The 22446-nt window shown below is 33.0% G+C and overlaps 1 protein-coding gene across 1 annotated transcript; it reads left to right on the top strand.

The window, feature by feature from the left end:
- Positions 1-1088: 1088 nt before the first annotated feature.
- LOC132749738 (asialoglycoprotein receptor 1-like) lies at positions 1089-11619 on the top strand. The gene is made up of 5 exons (XM_060739634.1): positions 1089-1480; positions 5689-5738; positions 6069-6150; positions 6527-6612; positions 8069-11619. The coding sequence occupies exons 1-5, from the start codon at positions 1198-1200 to the stop codon at positions 8183-8185; spliced, it is 618 nt and encodes a 205-aa protein (XP_060595617.1). The 5' UTR covers positions 1089-1197; the 3' UTR covers positions 8186-11619.
- Positions 11620-22446: the final 10827 nt, after the last annotated feature.

The following is a 22446-nucleotide window of genomic DNA, read 5'->3' as shown; positions in this document are numbered from 1 at the left end:
TACATATCCGAAGGGTGATTCAACAGTATTCAAGTGACCACCCAACAAAAAAATAGCCGAATAGAAAGAACTTAATTACCACATTACTACAACATTGTTGCATTTCTTTTTGGTCATAGTAAGAGTCACTTAGATCGGTAGAATGAACATGCATTGAAACTGGTCATAAACAGGTTGAAGATGCTCCTTTCGCTATAGTCGAATAGGGTCAACAATTCTCTGAAAAAAAGCAAACCGTTCAAATCCAAACAGCAACTAAGATATTTGTTGCAACTATTGACCAGCGATAAACGTACGTTTTGTTAAATCATTTTTAATTTCACCTTGAAATTTGAGACAACACGTAGAATGTACATATTTTGAACTATTATCGATGACTGCTTTCCTGAACTCTAATCTGTACTCTAGCTAAATGAAGTGTTTGTGGGAAATATTTATCAAATTCCTTCTCAGAGATTCTGGCCTGTTATCCGACAGTTAAATTTCCTACCACTTGAGCACAACTATCTGGAAAAGGTGTGATCCCTCGGATGCATTAATCACAACAATATGTTATGAAATTTGCAGACTCGGTTTGATTGAGTCAGTACATGAGGGAATAATGAAAAAGTGCAATATCCTTTAAAGCCCCTTAGCACCGGCTTGAGTGGTTTCTCAATTTGCAACACTTAAAAGTGTTGGAAGTGTTTTTCTTGATAGTTAGAACTCTGAACATATATCCTAGTATACACTTAAAGACGTTGTGGTTATTTTCGTTTAATTACACTTACAAAAACTCAACTGTAGCACAAACTTCACAGGCAGAGTAAAAAACGTGTTTTTTAGAGTAACAAATGTGACCACAGATATTAGCAGCTGCATTTCTCACGTGACAAATGTAATCCTGGTCAAAGAACGCGTATTGTTAGGTAAATGGATATTGTACATGGATGGAATAGAAAAGGCACGTATTCAATATTCACAGTTTAAATTATTTACGCATGCACATAACTACAAAATAAACAGTTGTGCTAGAACACAAAAACTAAATTTATTACCATAATGAAATATGTATAATGTATACAATTTCAAAGTATCAATATCAGTGTTATTGTGTGTGCATTTGGAAGTAATCAAATCATTTGAGTTAAAATCTTTCATCACAGAGGATACACATTTTAAATTTTGTCATATCGTTTAAACAAAGCAGAAATAAAGATGTGTTTTGAAATAACAAAGATGATTGTTCTGTACTTCATTTCAGTTTTACTTGGACTCTGCCTCTGTGTTAAACTTAAGTTGTTTCAAACTGATCATCGAGTTACCGCTGTATCAGAAACTTATGACAATCTTTCGTTACTGGAATGCTCGGTTCTCTTTCAAAATGATAAAAAAAGATTTTCTTTCAATTACAATAAAGAAACGCAGATTTGTGAAATGAGTAACAACTTTCCTGAGGGTCTGACAATTATTTCTACAGGCTGGAACGTGTACTCACTAGGTAAATACATCATCATCTTAATTTTTATTACTGCTATTGACATCAACGTACACTTTTTGTGCTGTTATAATTGTTATTTAATTTGAATTGTTCACAAAGATATTTATGTTATTGTTGTTTATATAGCCGTTTGAGTTCATACGCTTTCCTATCACACTTCCATTGGACGAACAATGTCATTTAGGTATTCTTGTTTTCTTTATTATATAGTACAATGAAAGCTATTCAATCATTCTGTATCTTCAGAAGCTACTTTAAATACAGATACGCCATTGCTCAGAAAAATTGTCGGAGCCGATCTAATTAAAAAAAAAAGAAAAAAAAAAGAAACGCTGAATTTTTTTCTGCCTAGTTAAGTCCTGAAAACGGGATACAGTTTTTTCTCTAAATGCTCCCACTCGGATTACCAAACAAAATATATCCCATTTTAGGTTTAAACCAGACAGTAAAACAAACGTTGCTTCTTTTAAAATTAAATCAAGTACTAAAGTACTAAAGCCAATCTGTTCCGATATTCTAACGACTCCTTATAATACAAAAGATATGGTTATTATTTTTATATTATGTCGGTAGAATAGTTTCTTTGTTTCGGCGACAATTCGATTGGATAGTGATATTAAAGAAAGTGAAACTATTTTTGCGTGAAGAAACTAAACTTAATAATATGATATTCCCAAAAGTAACTATTTAATATAAGAAGAGCTCTAAAATTATAATATTATAACTTGCACAGAAACGATACTTATTTGTTTTGAGTGGACTTTAATTTGAAATATCATAACAAATACATGTAATGCAAGAATGTGATAACGATGTATGCTTATGTGCAGTAGTATTGCAGAATTGCGCAATGGTTACAGTTATAGTTTTAGTATTCCCCCTTCTTTTCCCCGCCTTTGTGCCTGTCCAATATTTGTTAGGTGCTTTCATGGTGCCCTGTTATTGTGACTGGTAACTGTTTGGGGCTGCGTCATCGAAAATGTCTATCCTGTTTGCTCCCTGCTGCTTAATGTCGCTCTTGACGTGTGTGGTTATTTTTAGCTCACCTGAGTACACCGTGCTCATGGCGAGCTATTGTGATCCCCCATCGTCCGTCGTCAACAATTTCTTTAAACAACATTTTCTCAAAATCAATGACTGCACAGTAACCAAACTTTACCTCTAACAATGTTGTTCAAATTATAGCCCTGGGGTCTAAATTGGCCCACCCCGGGGATCATAGGTTTTTCTTATATTTATAAAGTAGAAACTTAAAAAATCTTCTTGTTTGAAGGTACAAGGCTTAGAGCTTAGATATTTGGTATTTAATATCATCTATAGGTCCTAAACCAAAGTTGTTCGAATTTAAGCCTTGGGGTCAAAATTGGCCCCGTCCCGGGGTCATAGGTTTTTCCTTATATGTATATAGTAAAACTTACAAAGAACTTCTCCTCTAAATTGACAAATGCTTTGAGCTTAGATATTTGGCATGAAAGCATTATGTAGTGCAACTCTACCAAGATTGTTCAAATATATAGCCCTAGGGTCCAAAATTGGCCCTGCCCCGGGGTCAAAGGGTTTTTTGTTTTATATGTGTATTGTAAAAACTGTTCCCATCCACACATTTAACCTTGATCATAACTTTAGTTATTGGTTTATTGTCTTTAAACATCAACTTCTTATCTACACAAAAAATAACCCTGTTTTGTATATTTTTAAGACCTGGTAGCTCTACGTTTGAATATCAATTGCATTGAGTACTCAGGAAAGCGCATTCGGGCCAATGACCCCTTGTTTATTCATGTTGTCATTGTCAGTATAAATTAGTGCCAATACAGATTGAAAACTTCGCAATGTATTTCCAATGTACCAACCAATTTATATGCAAAACACACTTATAGGCAAAATATTTAATCTGTGTTGAGTGGTTTTGTGTACGTATATAACGAATTTGGTAATCGTCATTTCCCTTTTTTAAGTAAATTAATTAAATACTTTATGTTATAATCGCTCCCATGTAAATACTGGAACATAATGTCATATAATACTCAATAACCAAGGTTTACCAGTCATTAGTCACCTGTTGTTAGTTATTAATGTGTTATGTGAAAATTGCTATTGAATAATTAGGACTCTATTCATACCCTCGCTATTATGACATGCCATAATGATCGAACAGCGATCTCTTAGTTAATCAAAAACAAAAACGTTTCCTGTTTTCCTGCGATTCCTGTTTTTGATTATTAATAATCAACAGTTCTTGCTTTTACCGTTGCGCTTTCTCCTTTTTTGTTTAGTGTCCTGATGGGTTCCTAACATGACGAATTTGAAATAAATGTTTATTCAATTATCGAACGGCAGTAAACAAATTTAATTAAATGTTTTTTTTCTGAACGTAGAGATATGTTTTGACTTTATCTTGGAACCGTTGATTACAGGATGCTTTTCACAACAACACATAATAAAAGGCCTATTTCAAACGATCATTTGTTTTCGATTATCAGATTCAGAGTTTTATTTCCATATCAGTGTGTTTTGAGAATTAATGCCTTTTAATTACAAAAAGTAATGGGCTATGTTTGTAATGAATGGTGGCTGCAGTATTTGCTTGACTCAGCTAGTGACCATGTCAGCCATGTATACAAATGAAACAAGGACACCGTGACGGAAATATTTAATTCAATCCGCATAACATTTTATATGGCAGGGATAAACAATTGGAAACCACAATAATTATAAAAAAAATGTTTTCTTGGTCATATTTATGTTTGTTTAAAGCCTCATCCCTCCAGTTGAAGCATAATATTTGAAGACAATCACCCTTTAGAAATATGTACTTCAATATAAATAAACGTAAAAATATTCCCAATTCAAGAAAAAAAAATATACATGATGTTTACAATTCAATGACTGCATATTCTGACCTTCATTTGGTCATTTTCGTTTGATTCTAAATGCAGTTTGCAATGTGTACATAGCAATGTGTTTGTTCACTTGGCAGTATGTAGTTTTAAATACATTATGTCTTACAAAGTTTCTTGTTCATATCTCTTATAGTGTCAGAGTTATGTCTCGGACAAATTTCAAAGTGTGAAAATGAACAAAGGGCAATAACTCCATAAAAAGGCAAGGCAGGGTTGTGTTTTGCACTGCACTTTTACTCAATGAGATCTATCTACCTACAAAGTTTCATGTTAATACCTGTTGGATCGATTTTGCGCAAATGTGTGACACATTAAGACAAAGACATAAGGTCAAACTCTTAAATCTCAAGGTTAAGGCCACACTTGATTTGAATTAAGAAATATTGAGTTGAAATTGTTGTTTGTGTTCAATGAAACATTCTGTCTTTTCTGAATGTATTTAAAGTGCTTTGGCACAAATGTCTTAATCATGATCACGGCTTGTCACGCTCAATGTTCAAGGTCACATTTATTTATCGTATCATTTTCCTACAAGTACATTGATGGTTATGCTACGTCCAGTCAAAAATTTTATCATTCAACTTTAAGAATATTTTTTTTATTGATAGACGTGTCTGATCATCAGTTGTGTCTATGTGTCTTTCATTGATTATAAATGCGATTATAGCTAGACAGATCAAGGTTTACTGTCAAAGTTTGGTCATAACTAAAAACAAACATATCCTGAATGATTCACTGAAGCATTCTGAAAATAATTATAAAACAAGAATTTGACTATATTTGATATATTTTAAAATACTGTTTCCAAAGTATGTATTACAATGATATCAACTTATAAAATGACATTCTTTAATAACCATTTAGTTTCAATACTATTATGCGAAGCAGTTTGTAAAAAAATCACATATGAAGCTTGCTTTATAACTAATAAAAACATTATTTTCTATAAAGTCTAAGTCAATTTTTTTCAATAAGAAATGAATGCATATATTTTAATGATTACATATAATATGTAAACATATTTTCAGTACATATTTTACTGGTATACAACCTCAATTACAACATACAGGGTCTTTAAGGTAATGATTTTAAATTGAGTTAATTGATCACGAACAATATACAACTAAAAAACACAAACAACAACAACAAATACAACAAAAACACACACAAAAAAAACCACACAGGTTTAAAACTAAGTGTGCCAAGCTTCGGTGCCGTCAAAGTGTAACGACAAGATTTTTGTTTAATTTTCCAGGCTACTTTATTCATTAGGAAATTAACTTTCATTTTTCTCTTTTCCTTTAGAAAGTAACTACTATTTTGGATCAGCTTATGTTACGCAGTCGGAAGCTGTGGTAAATATTCAACATTTATTTGCTTTATTTTGTTTATTCGTAGAGTATGTATTACGCCTATCGAACCTACACATATACAGCTCGTTTCTTTTCCCGAGAAATATCGATGTGACAAAAAGCATCATGATTTGATTGAACTAGTTTGAATAAAGCGTTGTTAAAAGTTCAGTGATCAGTGCTGCCAGGTAGTCTGCATTCATATAAAAACATTTCATCATTACATATAACGTTACACTAATACAACTCAAGTGATCAAATACTTGCATGTTTAATTATTATCATGCAATCTTTTCCTTAGTTAACAAGTCAACATTTTTATCGTATTTGTAGGCGATCTGTGATGGTATGTCTGCGAGACTTGTAATTATTGACAGTCAAGAAGAGCTCGAATTTCTTGAAACTCAAGTACTAGGTCAGTTAAACATTTTTTGCTTGTACATCTGAGTTTACTTGTTTATCCTACCGTCTGTTAAGGCCTTAAGGCTAAATTACTTAGAACATAAAAAAATATTAGGATAAGAACAATGCTGTGTGCAAAGTATTTTGTAAGACTTAGTTTACTATGTGTACTTATAAAGTCAAGGTTGAAAACAGATTGAATGTAAAGACTAGTTAACTGAATAAAAACATATTTTATCGTTAATTTTTCAAGAAAGAAACTTTATTTTTTACGCTGTAAAAATATATTCTATGGCCTTTAGGTTTAAATGACAGTACTTATAAAAAGAAAATCTTCGTCCAAATCGTGTGTCCCGACTTACTTTCTGTTCACTGGAATTCTTTTACAGGCTTTGACCACTGGATCGGCATGACTTGTACCTCTGGTACAAATTGCAAATGGGTTGATGGCAGAAGTGCCGATTCTGGTTTCACGGTGTGTATCGAATTTTTCTTTTTTAATTTACTGTATTATCTATCTTCGGGACAAGAGGATGTCTTACATTTTCTCTCAGATGTCATTTGCGTAAATTGTTCACAGTACCAGTATAGGTTTGCAACACTTAGAACCAGATTATCTTTAAAATGGATTGGCTTAAAATGGACACATTTTTAATTAAAGTGGCATTACGCCCGCCCGAGAGTAAGTGATTAGTGTTCGGATAAAATCAGTATTACTTTACAATTTGTCAAATTTGTTTTCAAAATTATGGTAAAATATTTTCAGTAATCAATTATCGCCGTGCCTCACATATCTATGAATATTCTTCAGGAAATATCAGTAATGGTAAAGGGGCTATCTTTTTATACTTTAGGCAGTTTTTATATTTTTACCTTAACTTTTATGCGTATCAATGTTTGTTCCGTCGCCATGAAAATAGTCAATCTTTTGAAATATGCAACCAATTTATCTCAGCTTGGCAGTGAAAATGAGCCTTAAAGTTTTTTATTAATATAAACAAAAGAAATGTACCCTTTGGATTTTCTTTTTAAACATTTTTTTTTTGAATAAAAAGTTAATCATATTCTGAGTGATATACCTTGAGCGGTAATTTGACAAAAATTAATATTTTGTTCAGGAACAATTTATAATTTGCAAAATCATATATCTCACAATTATCAACAGTATCAATTGATACATAATTCTGAAATGGCTTGTTGTCAACAATGATACTATCAACATAGGCTAATTATTTCTTGTATAACGGACCTATTATGTACCAAATCACTTTTCAAAGACATAAGACATGTTTCAAAATGATCTTTTAGCGGCTATTTACGTGTATGCGTTTACAGCTTCCTTTACCTATTGTTTCGCTTTTTTAACTGCCATGAAAATCTCGAAAGAAATTATTTGTGTTTTCGTGATATTACATGTATATAACACGTTTCTTAGTTTTGTTTGGCTGGTTCTACGCCTATTTAACACATATTTATCATATGTCTGCGGTCGGATTTACCAATTTCTCCGCAAATTAAAATATAATAATTGTGGAAGATCAAATGTCAACGACAAGGCTTGTCTCGCCCGAGAATCGTTCGAGCGACCCCATTATTGCAAATCCGATGTGTCCAGCTTTGCGGGCGGACATAATTATGTCCGTAACGGTCAGTAACCGTAATATAATAAAAGCCACATCATGACAAAACCAACATAGTGCGTTTGCGACCAGTATGGAGCCAGACCAGCCTGTGCATCCGCGCCGTCTGATCAGGATCCATGCTGTTCGCTTACCAACCCTTTTACAAGTAGAAAAAATAATAGCAAACAACACGAATCCTCATCAGACGGCGCGGATGCGCAGGCTGGTCTGGATCCATGCTTGTCGCAAACCCATTATGTTTGTTTTGTCGTGACGCAGCTCATATGTCGTTTTCTTATTATTTTGAAGCAATGGGCGCCTAACGAGCCATCCGGTATGGATTGTGTATGGATTGGTTACCAAGGAAACAACTTTGATGATTTGTATTGTGACGTTCCGCATAAAGTACTTTGCGAGTACCTTTAAAATATTTTTTCCCTACAAACTTAAAATGTGACCATTTACAGATTTATATTGCATTTTTGTAGAATGAAATTTTATATGTGATGATGAATTTAATTGTAGGAAATTATAGTGTGATAGTAGGGCATTTTCAAAAGAAGTAAACCAAGTTTTTAACTTTGAAATTAATTTTATTATGTTTCTTTAACGGCTTATCATTTACAATTCAAAGTGTCGATTAGCTTCGTAATCGTCCTCGAAGGCATGAAAGAACAGTAAAGAAAAAGATATATCTGTTTGAATTTACATTGGGAATAATTAGCAAGATTTTGATTCAGTACTTGATGATAACTTGTTTTTATATAACACAAAAGTATGTATGGTTTGGATTTATGTTATCATCAGAACAAGTTTGTATTGTTGTATTGCTTTCTGTCATCAGAATTTATTTTTATCTATGTTGTATTGCTTCATGCCATTAGAACTATTTTTATGTATGTTGTATTGCTCTATGTCATTAGAACTATATTTTATTTATGTTGTTCTATTGCTTTATGTCGCTATAACTAGATTTATGTTTTATTGCTTTATGGCTTGCGAACTAGGTTTTATTTATTATGCATATTGTTTTCTTCAGAACTAGTATTTTTCTTGTTTTGTTTATAATATATTGCTTTATGTAAACACTGGGGTTAAAAAAAATTGCTCCACGTACTTACTTTGTGTAAGTATACATAATTCCGAATATGTGAAATGCTTTTTTAACTCGGCAAATGATAATATTTTCAGATTTGGAGATGTTTTCGCCTTTGGATGATCAACTACGAGGGTTGTCCCAAAATATCGTAGACAAAGTCTGTTACTCAATCAACTATAAAACAATAGCGTCGTCAAGCTAGGGAAAAGTCAATACACCTTTTATGTGTGTCTATGCGAAATAAAATCAAAATACCTCAAAAAATGACCAAGTAATTAAAATTTAAAGAATGCTACCTATACAAACCCGGCGCACGCCGTCATAAACGTCATGACGTTACAAGATTAAAAAAAATGTTTTTCAAAGTATTCTCCGTGTTTCTCGATCCACTGTCGGTGTCGGGCGACCCATTTATCATAACCATTTTCAAAATAGTCCTACTTTAATGTTCTCAACACTCGTCGAGTTTCCTTGCATAGTACCCTGAAATTTTCGAACCTCAGGGTGACCTCGTAATTGTGATTTCACATAAGGCAACACTGCAAAGTCTAGGGGCGTATGGAAGTCTCTAAAAACCTATCACATCAAGTTCAAGCTGTGTCTCCTGAGATCTATGGCAAAGTGCATTATCTTGATAAAATATAATGTTCTCCATGTTGTCAGTTAATGCTAGACGCTTCTTGAACTGAACACAGTATTCAATGACATCGCGCTGCGCCGCATTTTCATCTGACGTCGCCATTTTGGGAATTTTCAAAATAGCATTGCTGTTACATATTATGCTACAGATTTTTTCAAAGTAGCGTTACATAAACGTCTGTTGGTGATATGACGTAAAAATGAATGACGTCGTTCCACAGGAATGTATTTCCCATAATTATTATTATGCTGGACGTTAAAGGCATGTTTTTAAGAAGCATGCTCTCAACACTGACTAGTATTTTATCGTGCTCCGGGTATGTTGTACTGTGTAATATAAAACCCTGATAAAAAGCGTTACCTTATATATTGGCTATTGACTTTAAGAAGGTAAATTAACAAATGACCAAGGAAGATATCTGGTAAATTTTATTAAGTTATGACGTCAGGTTGAAGAGAATTAATGTAGTCTACGACATTTTGGGACAACCCTCGTACATGTCGTTTTGTACCCGAACAAAAAATACGAAAATACAAATACGACAAAATTCTTTTAGCAACATCGTTTCCTCAATATACGCAAAAATGACCCCAACAAGTTATGACAAAAATACTAAGCATGAAATCTGTCGTGTTTTGCCTGTTATTTGTCTTGTCTACATTATCGTATAATTGCTTTTTTCGAATTTCTGTCTTTTCGCATTGTTGCATTTCTTCTTTTTTGCATTGTTGCACTGTCGTATTTCAGCATTGTTGCATCATCGCTTTCACAGCTTCGACTAAAAATGTAACAATGAAACAAAATGATAAAGAAATGAGCAATGAAGCGATGTGATCAAGCGGAAACACGACACGGTTTAAATTTCTCATATCTTTGCATTTCCTCAAATTTGCATTTCCGGCGCGTAAAAGCATTGACACGACAGATGTAATGGGAAAAATCGACACATTTCATGTGTCGAGTCGTCGTATGTCTGTCACTATCCTTTTGCAATATACCTGACGGTTTTGTTTCTCTTTGGATTGTTTCGTGCAGAAAAAATAAAACGCAAGGATACGACAAAGTTAAAAATTGTATCAATGGCCCTTTATGGTAATAAATAAAACAAGTAATTATAAAACGTGTAATGACGAATATAAATAATTGATTTCAGAAATAAAATAATGACTAAAACAAAGCCTGTTAATTGATTTGGCTTAAATAATGAGTTTGTAGTTAAAGCTATTTTCTCTCCCCAGATCAGATCATTTCGATCGTCCCGATCACATTATTTCTCCGATGAAGCCCGACCAAGCTGGATTAAATGCAATTCACGACTCCTACACGACCCCAAGTCGACCATCTTTAGGACTTCTTCTTGACGACAACCCGACCAACATCCCGACTTCTTCTCGATCACCCAGACCTATACGCGAGTCATACACGATCTCAACTAGACTAACTGGACCTCTGCTTGATCGTTGCCAGATTTCCATCTGACCAGATCGGAAAATGCTCGAGAAGAAGTCCAGATGATCGTGTACAGATCGGGTAAGAGATGTATACCCGATGTAAACTCGACCAAACTAGATCGTAACACGATTTATTCTCGATCAACTATATCTTCTACTCGATCATTATACGATTGCTTCTCGACGTTTTATCTACTCGATCGCTATTCGATTTTTTTGACATGTCAAAAAATTTGGGTAGGAAGCCCAAGCCATTGCGACCAAGGTAGACCGCTCCGACCACCCCCGATCACGCATGCAGACCGAGCTAGACCGGTACCCGTTCGCTTGATCGTGCCTGATCGAGTTTATCTGATCGGCGGTGAGAACACAGCATAAGTGAGTTAAAAGTCGTATTGCATTGTTCCAAGTATAAAGAATGTTTTAAGCAAAAACATTGTTTTTTATTGTTCTGATATTGAAGAAATTTCAATTCAAAACGAAATGCTTGTTTTTAAAATATTGCCTTTTGTATAAATGTTACCTTGAAATGTTTTGTGAATGTTTTTATTTTTCTTCTTCAATTCGTGTATCAACTGTATACATACATCGACTGTTATTGTGAAATATGTATGAAACAACAGTGAAAAAACAACAGCAATAAAATAACAATAAAATATATGAAAACTAATTTTTTTTTTCAAATAACTGAACTGTTTTTGTTATAAACTTCACGTGCCGTAATATCATGTTAGATACTTACACCAGATAATGTGCATTTTATTGTTATACATGTTTGCTGTCATAATGTTAGAATATTTGCTGCCATCCTTTTAACGAGCATAATAAAAGTCCATTGATTTATACGCCGATGCAATCAATAATTTATTACATATTTAAAGCTTGCATATAGTTGTTTCTCAATCACCCCACGTAGTGTATACATTATTTATTATTATAGTGATATTATGTATTATTATATAAAATGCATATTCTTCATGATAATAGATACAAAAGCACCTTGTTCATTGGACCTATTAGAAACCTTATTATCAATGTTTGTTAGAGCTATTAATAACTCATATGAATCAGGCAAACTCTCCATAATTCAATCACAGGGAATAATTGCATGTACGAGTATTCATTAAGACAATAAACCAAAAGTTTTTCTTACAAAATTGGAGGCCCATAAATCTTTTAACCCTTTACCTCATATATACGGGAAACAACGCACTTTCGACCCCCCCCCTTTTTTAGGCCTGAAATAGTGAAAAAATGTCCTATTTGGGCCCCAAACACAGGTTTTCGTTTGAGAAATGTTGCTAAAAAAGTGAGCACTTTTTCGGCGCCCCCCCCATCCAAAAAATACATCAGGGGGTTGCTAGAAGGGTGATGTGCCCCTTCTGTTTGGGGGGTTTGAAGGTGGGCGGAGTCCCCCTCATCGCCAAGAAAATTTTGGACTTGTGAGAGGCTTAAAATGACCCCAGGTCGATCATAAGGTAACGTGTTACCAACGCTGAAAAGCCTTTGACTCTATCTCAATCCCTTGAGAAGTTGCAGCACTTTGAAATAAATTTTGATGGAAAAAATCGAGGCAAAATAGTGATTTGTGGCAATTTTGAGATGTCCCCTCGTTACCATGGTAACAGGAAATTTAAGACTGAGCATGTCGTTACAAAGGCAATGGTCCAGTCAACATTTGTGCCAAGTTTGATTAGTATTGAAGCATTTTTCATAGTTTCATAGCAGTTTGAACTTGTAAGAGGAGGCTTTTCAGTGAAAATGGCCATTTTTTACAATATGCTGATGGGGGAAAGGGTTAAATACAGTTTATAAAAATGCTTCTGGGGTCATTGCAAATAAAATAAAAAAGACTTTGAACAAATTGATAAACAAAGATCAAACCGGATTTATTAAGGAAAGAATCAAGAATTGTATGCGACAGTATGCATTATAAGGAAGAATAATATATTTCTGGTCTTCTTTTAATTGATTTTGAAAAAGCTTTTGATTCTTTGTCATTTGGACATTTATACAAAAAAAAGCTGTCTTACTTTAATTTCGAAATCTCTACTAAACGATGGTTTAATTTTGTTATAACGACGCACAGGCTGTTGTAAGTCAATGTGGATGGAAACTTTTATTTCGGCATTCTTATCATATTTTCCTTAATACAGATTAACACAATAGTTTGTGTTTTTATTATCATTACTATTTTCTCCATATATGCAGACTTAACTTTTTACTCTATATTAACCTATCCCAAATTTACACGTCAAACTATTCTATTTTTCCCCGCTTACAATTGCTTTAGAGATAAGTAAATGACTGAAATGACTGAAAAGGTGATTAAATATGGCCGATAAAATGTAAAAACACAGAATACAGTGAGAGAGGGCAGATAAATGAGTGTAGTATATAAGTATGTTTAATTGTCTCAATATTGTCATGTTGTGTTTACTACTTTGAATACTTTTATAGCTGTTTTATAATTATAGCATTCTAAATGTTTCGCTGTATGATACTCTATTTGTTAAAAAGTTGTATGTTTATAAACCCATATTTGATCAATAAAAAAAACCTTATAAGAAATGCATAAATATTTAAAATATGAACATTTAACAGAACTGTAAAGAGAACATTTAAATAGGATCAAAGTTGCTTCTCGATCTGTAAATTGCAGTCTTACATTGTAGAAATAAGTACAGTCAATATATCATCATGTTTCGCTATTGACACGTTAAACGTCAATTACATACGATAAAGCAAATTTCTCCGAAACACATATGCTTTAGCAAGAAAGTGAATTATTTTGCTTTAATAAAAACACAAGTTCTTCCGTGTTTGTCTTGTTTATATATGCATCGTTCGTAATTATGTTATAACATTTCATTGACCCAATATCGTTATATACCGGACACACAATCAGAACGATGAGTTTCTCCGATTGGCATAAAGTGCAGTCTTTAAGTTGACGTTTTTCCGATTTATCTTCTGGTTTCTATACTCATGTGCAAAATACAGCATGGATTGAGCGTTCATTTCTTATAAAAATCAGTGACAAATATATTTTACATGAAAATTTAGTTTTAAATGTTTTGTAAGTCTTTAATTTAGGTACTTTTTAATAGTTAAATACCAAAATTATTGCATATTGTTAAGGGGTTGCCTTTAAGGGCTGAGGCATCATTATGGCAGCCATCGTTTGATCTTATGCGATCGTAAGAGGGGACTTAAGTCTATGCATCTCTAATCTCCAAGATTTTGACCCCTGGTGTTGCTTTAAGGTTGTAAAACCAACCCTTAAAATAGTTGCACGAACCTTTTAGATTTAACACATTCCATATTCATTGTTAAACTATTAAGTCTAACCTAGACAAAACGGTTTTCATTTCATTACAACAATAACTTTCTACCCTTGAGTTATTGTAATCCATATTGAACATTCGTTTTGTAATCCTGTCATCACTTGATTAAACGAGTCTATTTCAATATCCGACAATACAAATCAATTTTCTGTAGGCACATGGTATCAAACCTGTTTCTCTCAAGAGTACTGTGCTGGTGTGAATCTTTAAACGCCAAAGTAGTAGCAAACTCACTGAAAAGTCATGAAATATTCTCAGTAAAAATATAGCTTACAGGTTCTGATATGAGACGACCAAGCGACAATTTGACCTCAATTGTGCCGAGTTGACTAAGGGCAAATAGAAAAGTTGAACCAGTGAAAGAATATGTGGTTGACACAGATTTTTTGTGGATTTATTCCCCAACATTTGCTTCTGTTTTTTAAAAAGTATAGGGAAAGCAATTGTTCATATGCTCTAGCGCCTATAAGTTGAAGAACATAAAATAGAATTCGGTTATTATCTAGCGTCAATGTATTAATAATTGTCTTATTGGGAGTTTAGTCACATAAACAATGTAAATAACATTTGACGACTTTCAAGCGAAGACTTCGGATACCGTTTCGTGCATTATTTAAGCCACGAGCATTGGACATTGTTTCAGTTACAAAATTCATGCATTATTTCAGCCACAAATATCTGCGAGTATTTGCATTCTTTCAGACACGAGCATCGTGTATTATTTCAGCCACGAGCATCTTGGATAGTTTCAGCCACGAACATTGATTCGTATTTAGAAATAAGGCATATTATAATTCAAAGTACTAAAGCATTAAATTATACAGAAGTATAGGTTGCAGTTGCTCTAACAACATAAGGAATAGAGATTTCCTGCTCTGCTGATTAATATACAGGTTTTTTACAACATAAAACGAAAATATCACCAGTAAATCATAATTCAGATGAGCTTCATAGCATTTGTTTACATATCAAACCCAAAAATCATGTCAAAATTTCAGACAAAAAAGTTTGATATATTCAATTGATATGTTTACTTTGACAAGGTTTTGATTATATTTAGAATAATTGGAGCAATAAAACGGTTCGATTGTGAATTTTATAGCTTTTCGATTTCAGTTTTACACTGAACACCTCTTAATGCTGATATTGCTCATGGGTTTGACATGATTGAATACCAATAAAACATAAATGACTTTACTGAATACGCGTCAAAGTAAAGTGTATCAATAGAGGGCTAGTGAATGAGTGTGGATACAAAACTAAACCAAATGAATGAGTTCAATAAATAAAAAAAAACCTACACGAATATAATATTCTTTTCATTGCATTCCAAAATAAAAATAACCATTTACAGTGAATACAGAATCACTGTTATTTTGACGTTAATATAGAATAACGTTAACATTCAGCGCGTATTTACACTATGTTTGTATACCACAGAAGACATCACGTCAAAATATAAACACGAACTTGAAATACGGTTTTTACGGGCACTGGTGTTGTGTGTCAAAAAGCTATACATTTGCTGTCTGTGGATTGTAAAATTAGTGTTTATATTGTGATAAGAATAACAATGAAAGAAATGTGGCAGTAAATGCTATTGAAAGCCAGTGGAGCTTGCGTGAAAACATTACCAAACCTAAGCTTTAGCTATCGATATTTTTCTTAATTCGGAACATTCCAATCTGTTTAATTACAATATTCATGTAAGGTAGGTAATTAAAGATATTTTCTATAAAGTCTAAGTCAAATATTTCAATAAGAAATGCATACATATATTTTAATGATTACATATAATGTTAACGAATATTTGCAGTACATATTTTTTCACAAGAAAAAACAAGAACCGGTTGAACCGGGTGATGCTCCCCAAGAAGGTTTTGGACACTGGAAAGTATAAAAATGAACAAAGGGCATAAACTCCAAAATTAGGCAAGGCGGAGTTATGTTTTTTTTTGCACTGCACTTCTCTTTAATGAGATCTATCTATCTATAAAGTTTCCTGAAAAAATCTCTTATAGTTTCAGAGTTATGTCCCGGTAGAATTCAAAGTGTAAAAATGAACAAAGGGCAATAACTCCAAAATTAGACAAGGCTTTGTTTAGGTTCTTTAAGCATTGCTGTTCTATCCAATGATGTCTAGCTACCTACAAAGTTTCATGTTGATATATCTAATAGTTTTAGAGCTATGTCCCGGACAAAAGTCAAAAAGTAAAAATAAACAAAGGGCAATAACTTTAAAATAAGGCAAAGCAGAGTAATGATTCTTTAGCACTGCACTTCTACCCAATGAGACCTATCTATCTACAAAGTTTCATGTTGATATCTCTTATAATTTTAGAATAATGTCCCGGATAAAGTTCAAAGTGTAAAAAAATAAACACAGGGGAATAATTCGAAAATAAGGCAAGGTTCTTGTGCACTGCACACCTACTCAATGAGACCTATCTTTCTACAAAGTGTCATGTTGATATCTCTTATAATTTTAGAATAATGTCCCGGATAAAGTTCAAAGTGTCAAAATGAACAAAGGGCAATAACTCCAAAAGTAGGCAGGACAGCGTTACAGCTCTTGTGTTCTGGAAACCTACTTTATGAGATCTATCTACCTACAAACTTTCATGTTGATACCTCTTATAGTTATAGAGTTATGTCCTGGACAAAGTTCAAAGTGTGAAAATAAACAAAGGGGAATAATTAAAAACATAGACAAGGCAGAGTTATGGTTCTTGTGCACTGCAAATCTTCTAAATGAGATTTATCTACCTACAAAGTTTCATGTTGATATCTCTTATAGTTTTAGAGTTATGTCCCGGACAAAGTTCAAAGTGTAAAAATAAACAAAGGGAATAATTCAAAAATTAGGCAAGGCAGAGTTACGGTTCTTGTGCTTTGCACACCTACTCAATGAGATCTATCTACTTACAAAGGTTCATGTTGATACCTCTTATAGTTTTAGAGATATGACCCGGACAAAGTTCAAAGTGTAAAATAAACAAAGGGAAATAATTCAAAAATAAGGCAAGGCAGAGTTACGGTTCTTGTACACTGCACATTTACTCAATGAGATCTATCTACCTACAAAGTTTTATGTTGATACCTCTTATACTTTTAGAGTTATGTCCCGGACAAAGTTCAAAGTGTAAAAAATAAACACAGGGGAATAATTCAAAAATTAGGCAAGGTTCTTGTGCACTGCACACCTACTCAATGAGATCTATCTACCTACAAAGTTTCATGTTGATACCTCTTGTTGTTTCAAAGTTATGTCCCGGACAAGAAAAGCAGACGGACGGACGGACAAGGCGGCGACTATATGCTCCCCCCTTTTCGGGGAGCATAGAAAATAAAAGGTCCTGAACATGCATATCATATCATACAAAACAAATAGCTGCATAATAAGTTGATTTATACAAAAATGTCAGTTATATTCTTTTGACTCCGTTGAAATAAATTCATATTTGCAAATTTCATGTTCATTGCAATTCAGAAGAAATATTTAAAAACGAATTTTATAAAGTCTTTATAATTAACAAACCATCTGAAATAAATTGCATGAACATTGTGTATTTGTTTGTTTGTTTGTATTGTTTGGATTTTTACGGCACGTCAACACATAACTGGCCATATCGTGCCGAATGCTATTAAAGGCTTAAAATGTTATGTAAAACTATGTTAATGACAATAGAAATGAACCAATTAGATCCTAGAATACAAGTTTATCTCTTTCAAATAATCAATTATGTTTTTTGATGGAACTGTATTAAAAAGTTCTTTGAGTGAATTTACAGAATAAAATCTATTACGGGCCTGTGAAAAATCATGACATTCAAGAAGAAAATGCTTGACAGTAAAATTTTCATTACAACCTACACAGAGAGGGGCATTGTCATTTGTAAGGAGATAAGAGTGGGTAATTTTAGTGTGTCCAATTCGGCATCGAAGAGGAACTGTTTGATCACGGCGGTTCGACAGAGATAGAGATGGTGACACATCAAGAGATGGGTTTATATGATTATTGTTCCGTATTATTGTTTTGTTATTCTCATAATATTATACATATAATAGCAAGGTCCAATCAATATGCTAATGTTTGATATTTTATATGAAACCTTTATGAATGATAGAATATCTGTAATGAAATTAATAAACCCAATTATCTGATGGATTGTTAACCGTTTGTTTAAATGGCTTTTGTTTATTGATCGTTTGAATAAAGATAAAGAATATTATATTAATTCCTATTTTTTGTACTGCTGTCTGATTCAAACATAAATACAAAATTGGCTTTATGTTTGTATAAATAAATAAATGTATACATAGCTTTTTCTAGTGGATTGTTTGTACAGTATGAGTGGTTTGTATATTCTGGGTTTTCCTTTACTGAAAATCTCATTGATAACTTTTTGGCAAATCATTTAATCATATTTTAAATAATATGAATCGGTAAAGTAAAAAATGTATAGTAATATATTTGTTACTGTTTCACAATATTCGTTGTAGTTGATAATAATTTTGAACATTTTGAAAGACGCTTTCATATACACACAATACATATAACATAACAAAAAACGTTGTTTGTTAAATTTAAGTTTTCATTGGAAAAAACTATTATGGAATCATAAAAAAGTTTCCGTCAAATCTTCAAAACATTGCTAAAATAATCAATGCATGTTTTGCTGGGTCGTGTGGGAGTTGCGTTCATTCTTGTTGAGCTTCTTGTTTATCATATTTTACGGATACCGTCGATTTGTATTGTTACACAAAGACCTTTCATTGAACAGATTCGTTTGTTTCATCATGCAATACTTTATTCTGATATCCATCATTCAATATATAGTTACTTTGTTTGTTTGTTTATTGTCACAAGTAAATGATCATTTCCAAAGTTGGAGGGTGACTAAACTATGTAAATTTGGTCTCAACAAGTCTATTTTTTCTTAAGAAATCCACTTAACCCCTACACAATCATGATTACATCTAATTTACTTGGAATTCTGCATATTGTTACAGTCTAGGATGCTATTGTTATGTAGATATTTATTTGTTTGTCCTCTTTTTCGGAATGTCTAGAGAGATAAGTGCAGGAAATTTGAGAGGGATTACAGCAATAATATACAAAATACATTGTCCTGTGAACCTGTTCATGTGTGCTTCCATTTCAAACTGACCCGCCAAGTTTATGAATTGTGTTTAGTCAGAAACTCCAACCGGTAAACCCGAAGGTATATATGTTTTCTGTTTGCTATGAAATAGTTATTCAACAATTGAGTTAAATTATCTATTTTCTGGTTGGTATAGGTAATCTTTTATTATTATTTATTTTTAATTATTTATTGACTGATTGGTCGTATGTTGGATTGATCGATCGACTGATTGAATTATAAAAGTAAATAAATGCGGCCAACGGTCAAAAGTCATATTTTATTTATTAAATGTTTCTCCTTTCCAAAGTATCACCCCTATAAGCGATACACTGTGTCACTCCGCCTTCTCATACAAGACATACACATTTTGTCTTTTGATATTCCCGGTACACTCTGTTTTAACAGTCTAAAATTTCTGATGTCCTGAGAACTGTTTGAAGTCTGTTTTAATTAACAATGTTTTCACGTCTCTACACTGTTCATGATCGCTTGACTACGGACATCCCATTTTTATTTTTTGTTTTTCGTGTTTGTATTGGGTAAAAAAATGAACAAGATTAAACTTGATATATTCCTGTTTCTCATTCTCAAAACATGTAAAATACCGTTTATGCCAGACATTCATTATAAGTAAACCGCCTAATGCAAGTCAATTAAGATAAACTTATCAAATGTAATTGAATGCTTTGAATTTCATGTTATATTTATTCAAACTGCATTTGCATTTGCGATGATTTATGTATATATTAAGTTGTAAAATAAGGTGTAAGTCTGATAAGTAAATGGTATCTCAAGGGATATGCACGCAATATTGTTTGTAGCAACCGAAGTAAACAACACCTCTGAGTTGTGTGTCGTTGCCCTGTCCTTTTTATGTTTGGGGTCCGCCTGGGCTCCTTGCCGTTGGTTCTTGTTGCTGGGTCATATGGGGGTTGCGTTCATTGAACGCCGCCTTTCCTTGTTGATCTTGTTTTTCATATTTTAAAAGAAGCGTTTATATCAATGCATAATTCTACAATATACATGTCACTAAATCTTCCTCTGAATCCTCTGAATGCATAGCTGCTTTAGGCATTAAAACATAATCATGTTTTGTTTGACTTGTGAAAAATAGAACCGTCACTACGTACAACATTTGTTGAATATGAAAATACAGTAAAAAGATAAAAGCATGTTCTTATTTTTTTTAATTTTGCGCCCCAAATCTGGTATCCCCTTCGCCTGTGCCCCTTTATTTTGTGGACCTTTTCATCAATCAATTATTTGTTTTCTTTAATTTCTTTGTCGATTACTATTTTTCTTTTTAATTATAATTTTAAGTGACTAGCCTGTCCGTCCCCTGCCTTGCGCCCTGACCCATTTCTGTTTTGGGTCCTTCTGGACTCCTTGCCACAGGTCCTTTTGCTGGGTCATGTGGGCTAGTGTTCATTGAACGCCGATTTTCTTGTTTATCATAATTTGAAAAAGGTATTAAAACATGAAATCCAAGATATACAAAAACAAACTAAAGCTTATATTTTTGAACGGCTTCTATTCAAAGTCCATACGTAAGACAATTTTATTTTCTATGGTGAATAATTAAAAAATACAAGTAAAATAATCTACCCTACCCACTATATATCCTGAATAATTTCGAATATATATGTAAAATCGTTTCATAACACTATTTTCAAATGCATAACTATGTTATATGTTTTGTGCATTAATGTATCATACAAAGATGTAAAAAAACCTACCATTATGTTCAAAGTTTCATTTTTATAGGTCATATGATATCATGTGATGTTGCCTTGGTTATTGTCTGGCTCCTTGCCATTGGTTCTTGTTGCTGGGTCATATGGGGGTTGCGTTCATTGAACGCCGCCTTTCCTTGTTGATCTTGTTTTTCATATTTTTTGCAAATAATCAGCATTTCATTTTCCACTGCTTTGGTTCATATTTTACCTTTGAGTATCTTCAATTCAAACTAAATTATCATGTTTTGTTTCAATAATTTTGTGTTGTAACTCCTATATTATTCTTCCACTGACAACCTTAACAAATAACTTTGTTTTTCCAACTATTTATATTATTTCATATATAAGACACACTGTTTAGTATATTATAAACCGTGGTTATATCTACTTAATAAGCAGACAGATTGCGTTTTCTGTCAGTCATAGCAGTAATTAACCATTCTTGCATATCAGACAGGATTATCTTCTGTATACATCGGTGCTAGAAAATCCTGTCTAACACCCACATGTAAAACAAGTCACGTACTTTAAATTACATGTACGCCATTCCCACGCGACTTTTATGAATGAATTGCGTTCTGAGGCTGCCATGATGAGCGAAGTTGTAACGTTATACGCGTGTTAAAAAGTTCTCTTCTTTGAAAAAGCTCAAAAGAAGACGAAATCCAAGGCAGAGAGAAAGTTTCCACGTGCTTTCTTGATATAGTAGTTAATGACAGCGTAGTCAGAACCTACATGCCCGGAAGAGTTGCCTCCCATGAGCCTCCAGAAAAAGTCGTATATTTAACGACTAGCTTGAAATATCTGTACCTATATGAAAGAAGTGCTAAATGAAAATAATTATTTTCGTTATTTCTTTTTGAAATATCGTTTATCTCTAATATGCAAGAATGAAAAAGTTTCAAACAACGGCAGGGTCTTGTTACCTCCGTATATAGTTACCCTGGAGCTAGATATTCTGTTTTGTACCGGCAGCTGGTGTAAGATCCTTATATTGTTAGGTGGATGCAGATTCTGGCATTTTCTGTCTATGGCATATTCTATAGTCCATCTTATATAATACAGCAGCATCAATAGTCTTATAATTATTTTTTCTACTTGACAAAATGTTGGTTTTGTCAGTGATGTGACGCTAAACAACTGTGAAAAAATGTATATGCAAAGTGTATTTCATTGTCTATTCTATCATTTTAGACTTAATGAATAAAGTTAAGTGATTGTATCTTGTTAATTATAATAGAGTTTTATGAATAAATTGGCGCTGTCA

The sequence above is a fragment of the Ruditapes philippinarum genome, unplaced genomic scaffold (genome assembly GCF_026571515.1).
Source record: "Ruditapes philippinarum isolate M1 unplaced genomic scaffold, ASM2657151v2 ctg1622_1_1_1_1, whole genome shotgun sequence".
Taxonomy (NCBI): domain Eukaryota; kingdom Metazoa; phylum Mollusca; class Bivalvia; order Venerida; family Veneridae; genus Ruditapes; species Ruditapes philippinarum.
Note: the sequence above shows the minus strand (reverse complement) of the source record. Positions and strands in the feature narration are given on the sequence as shown.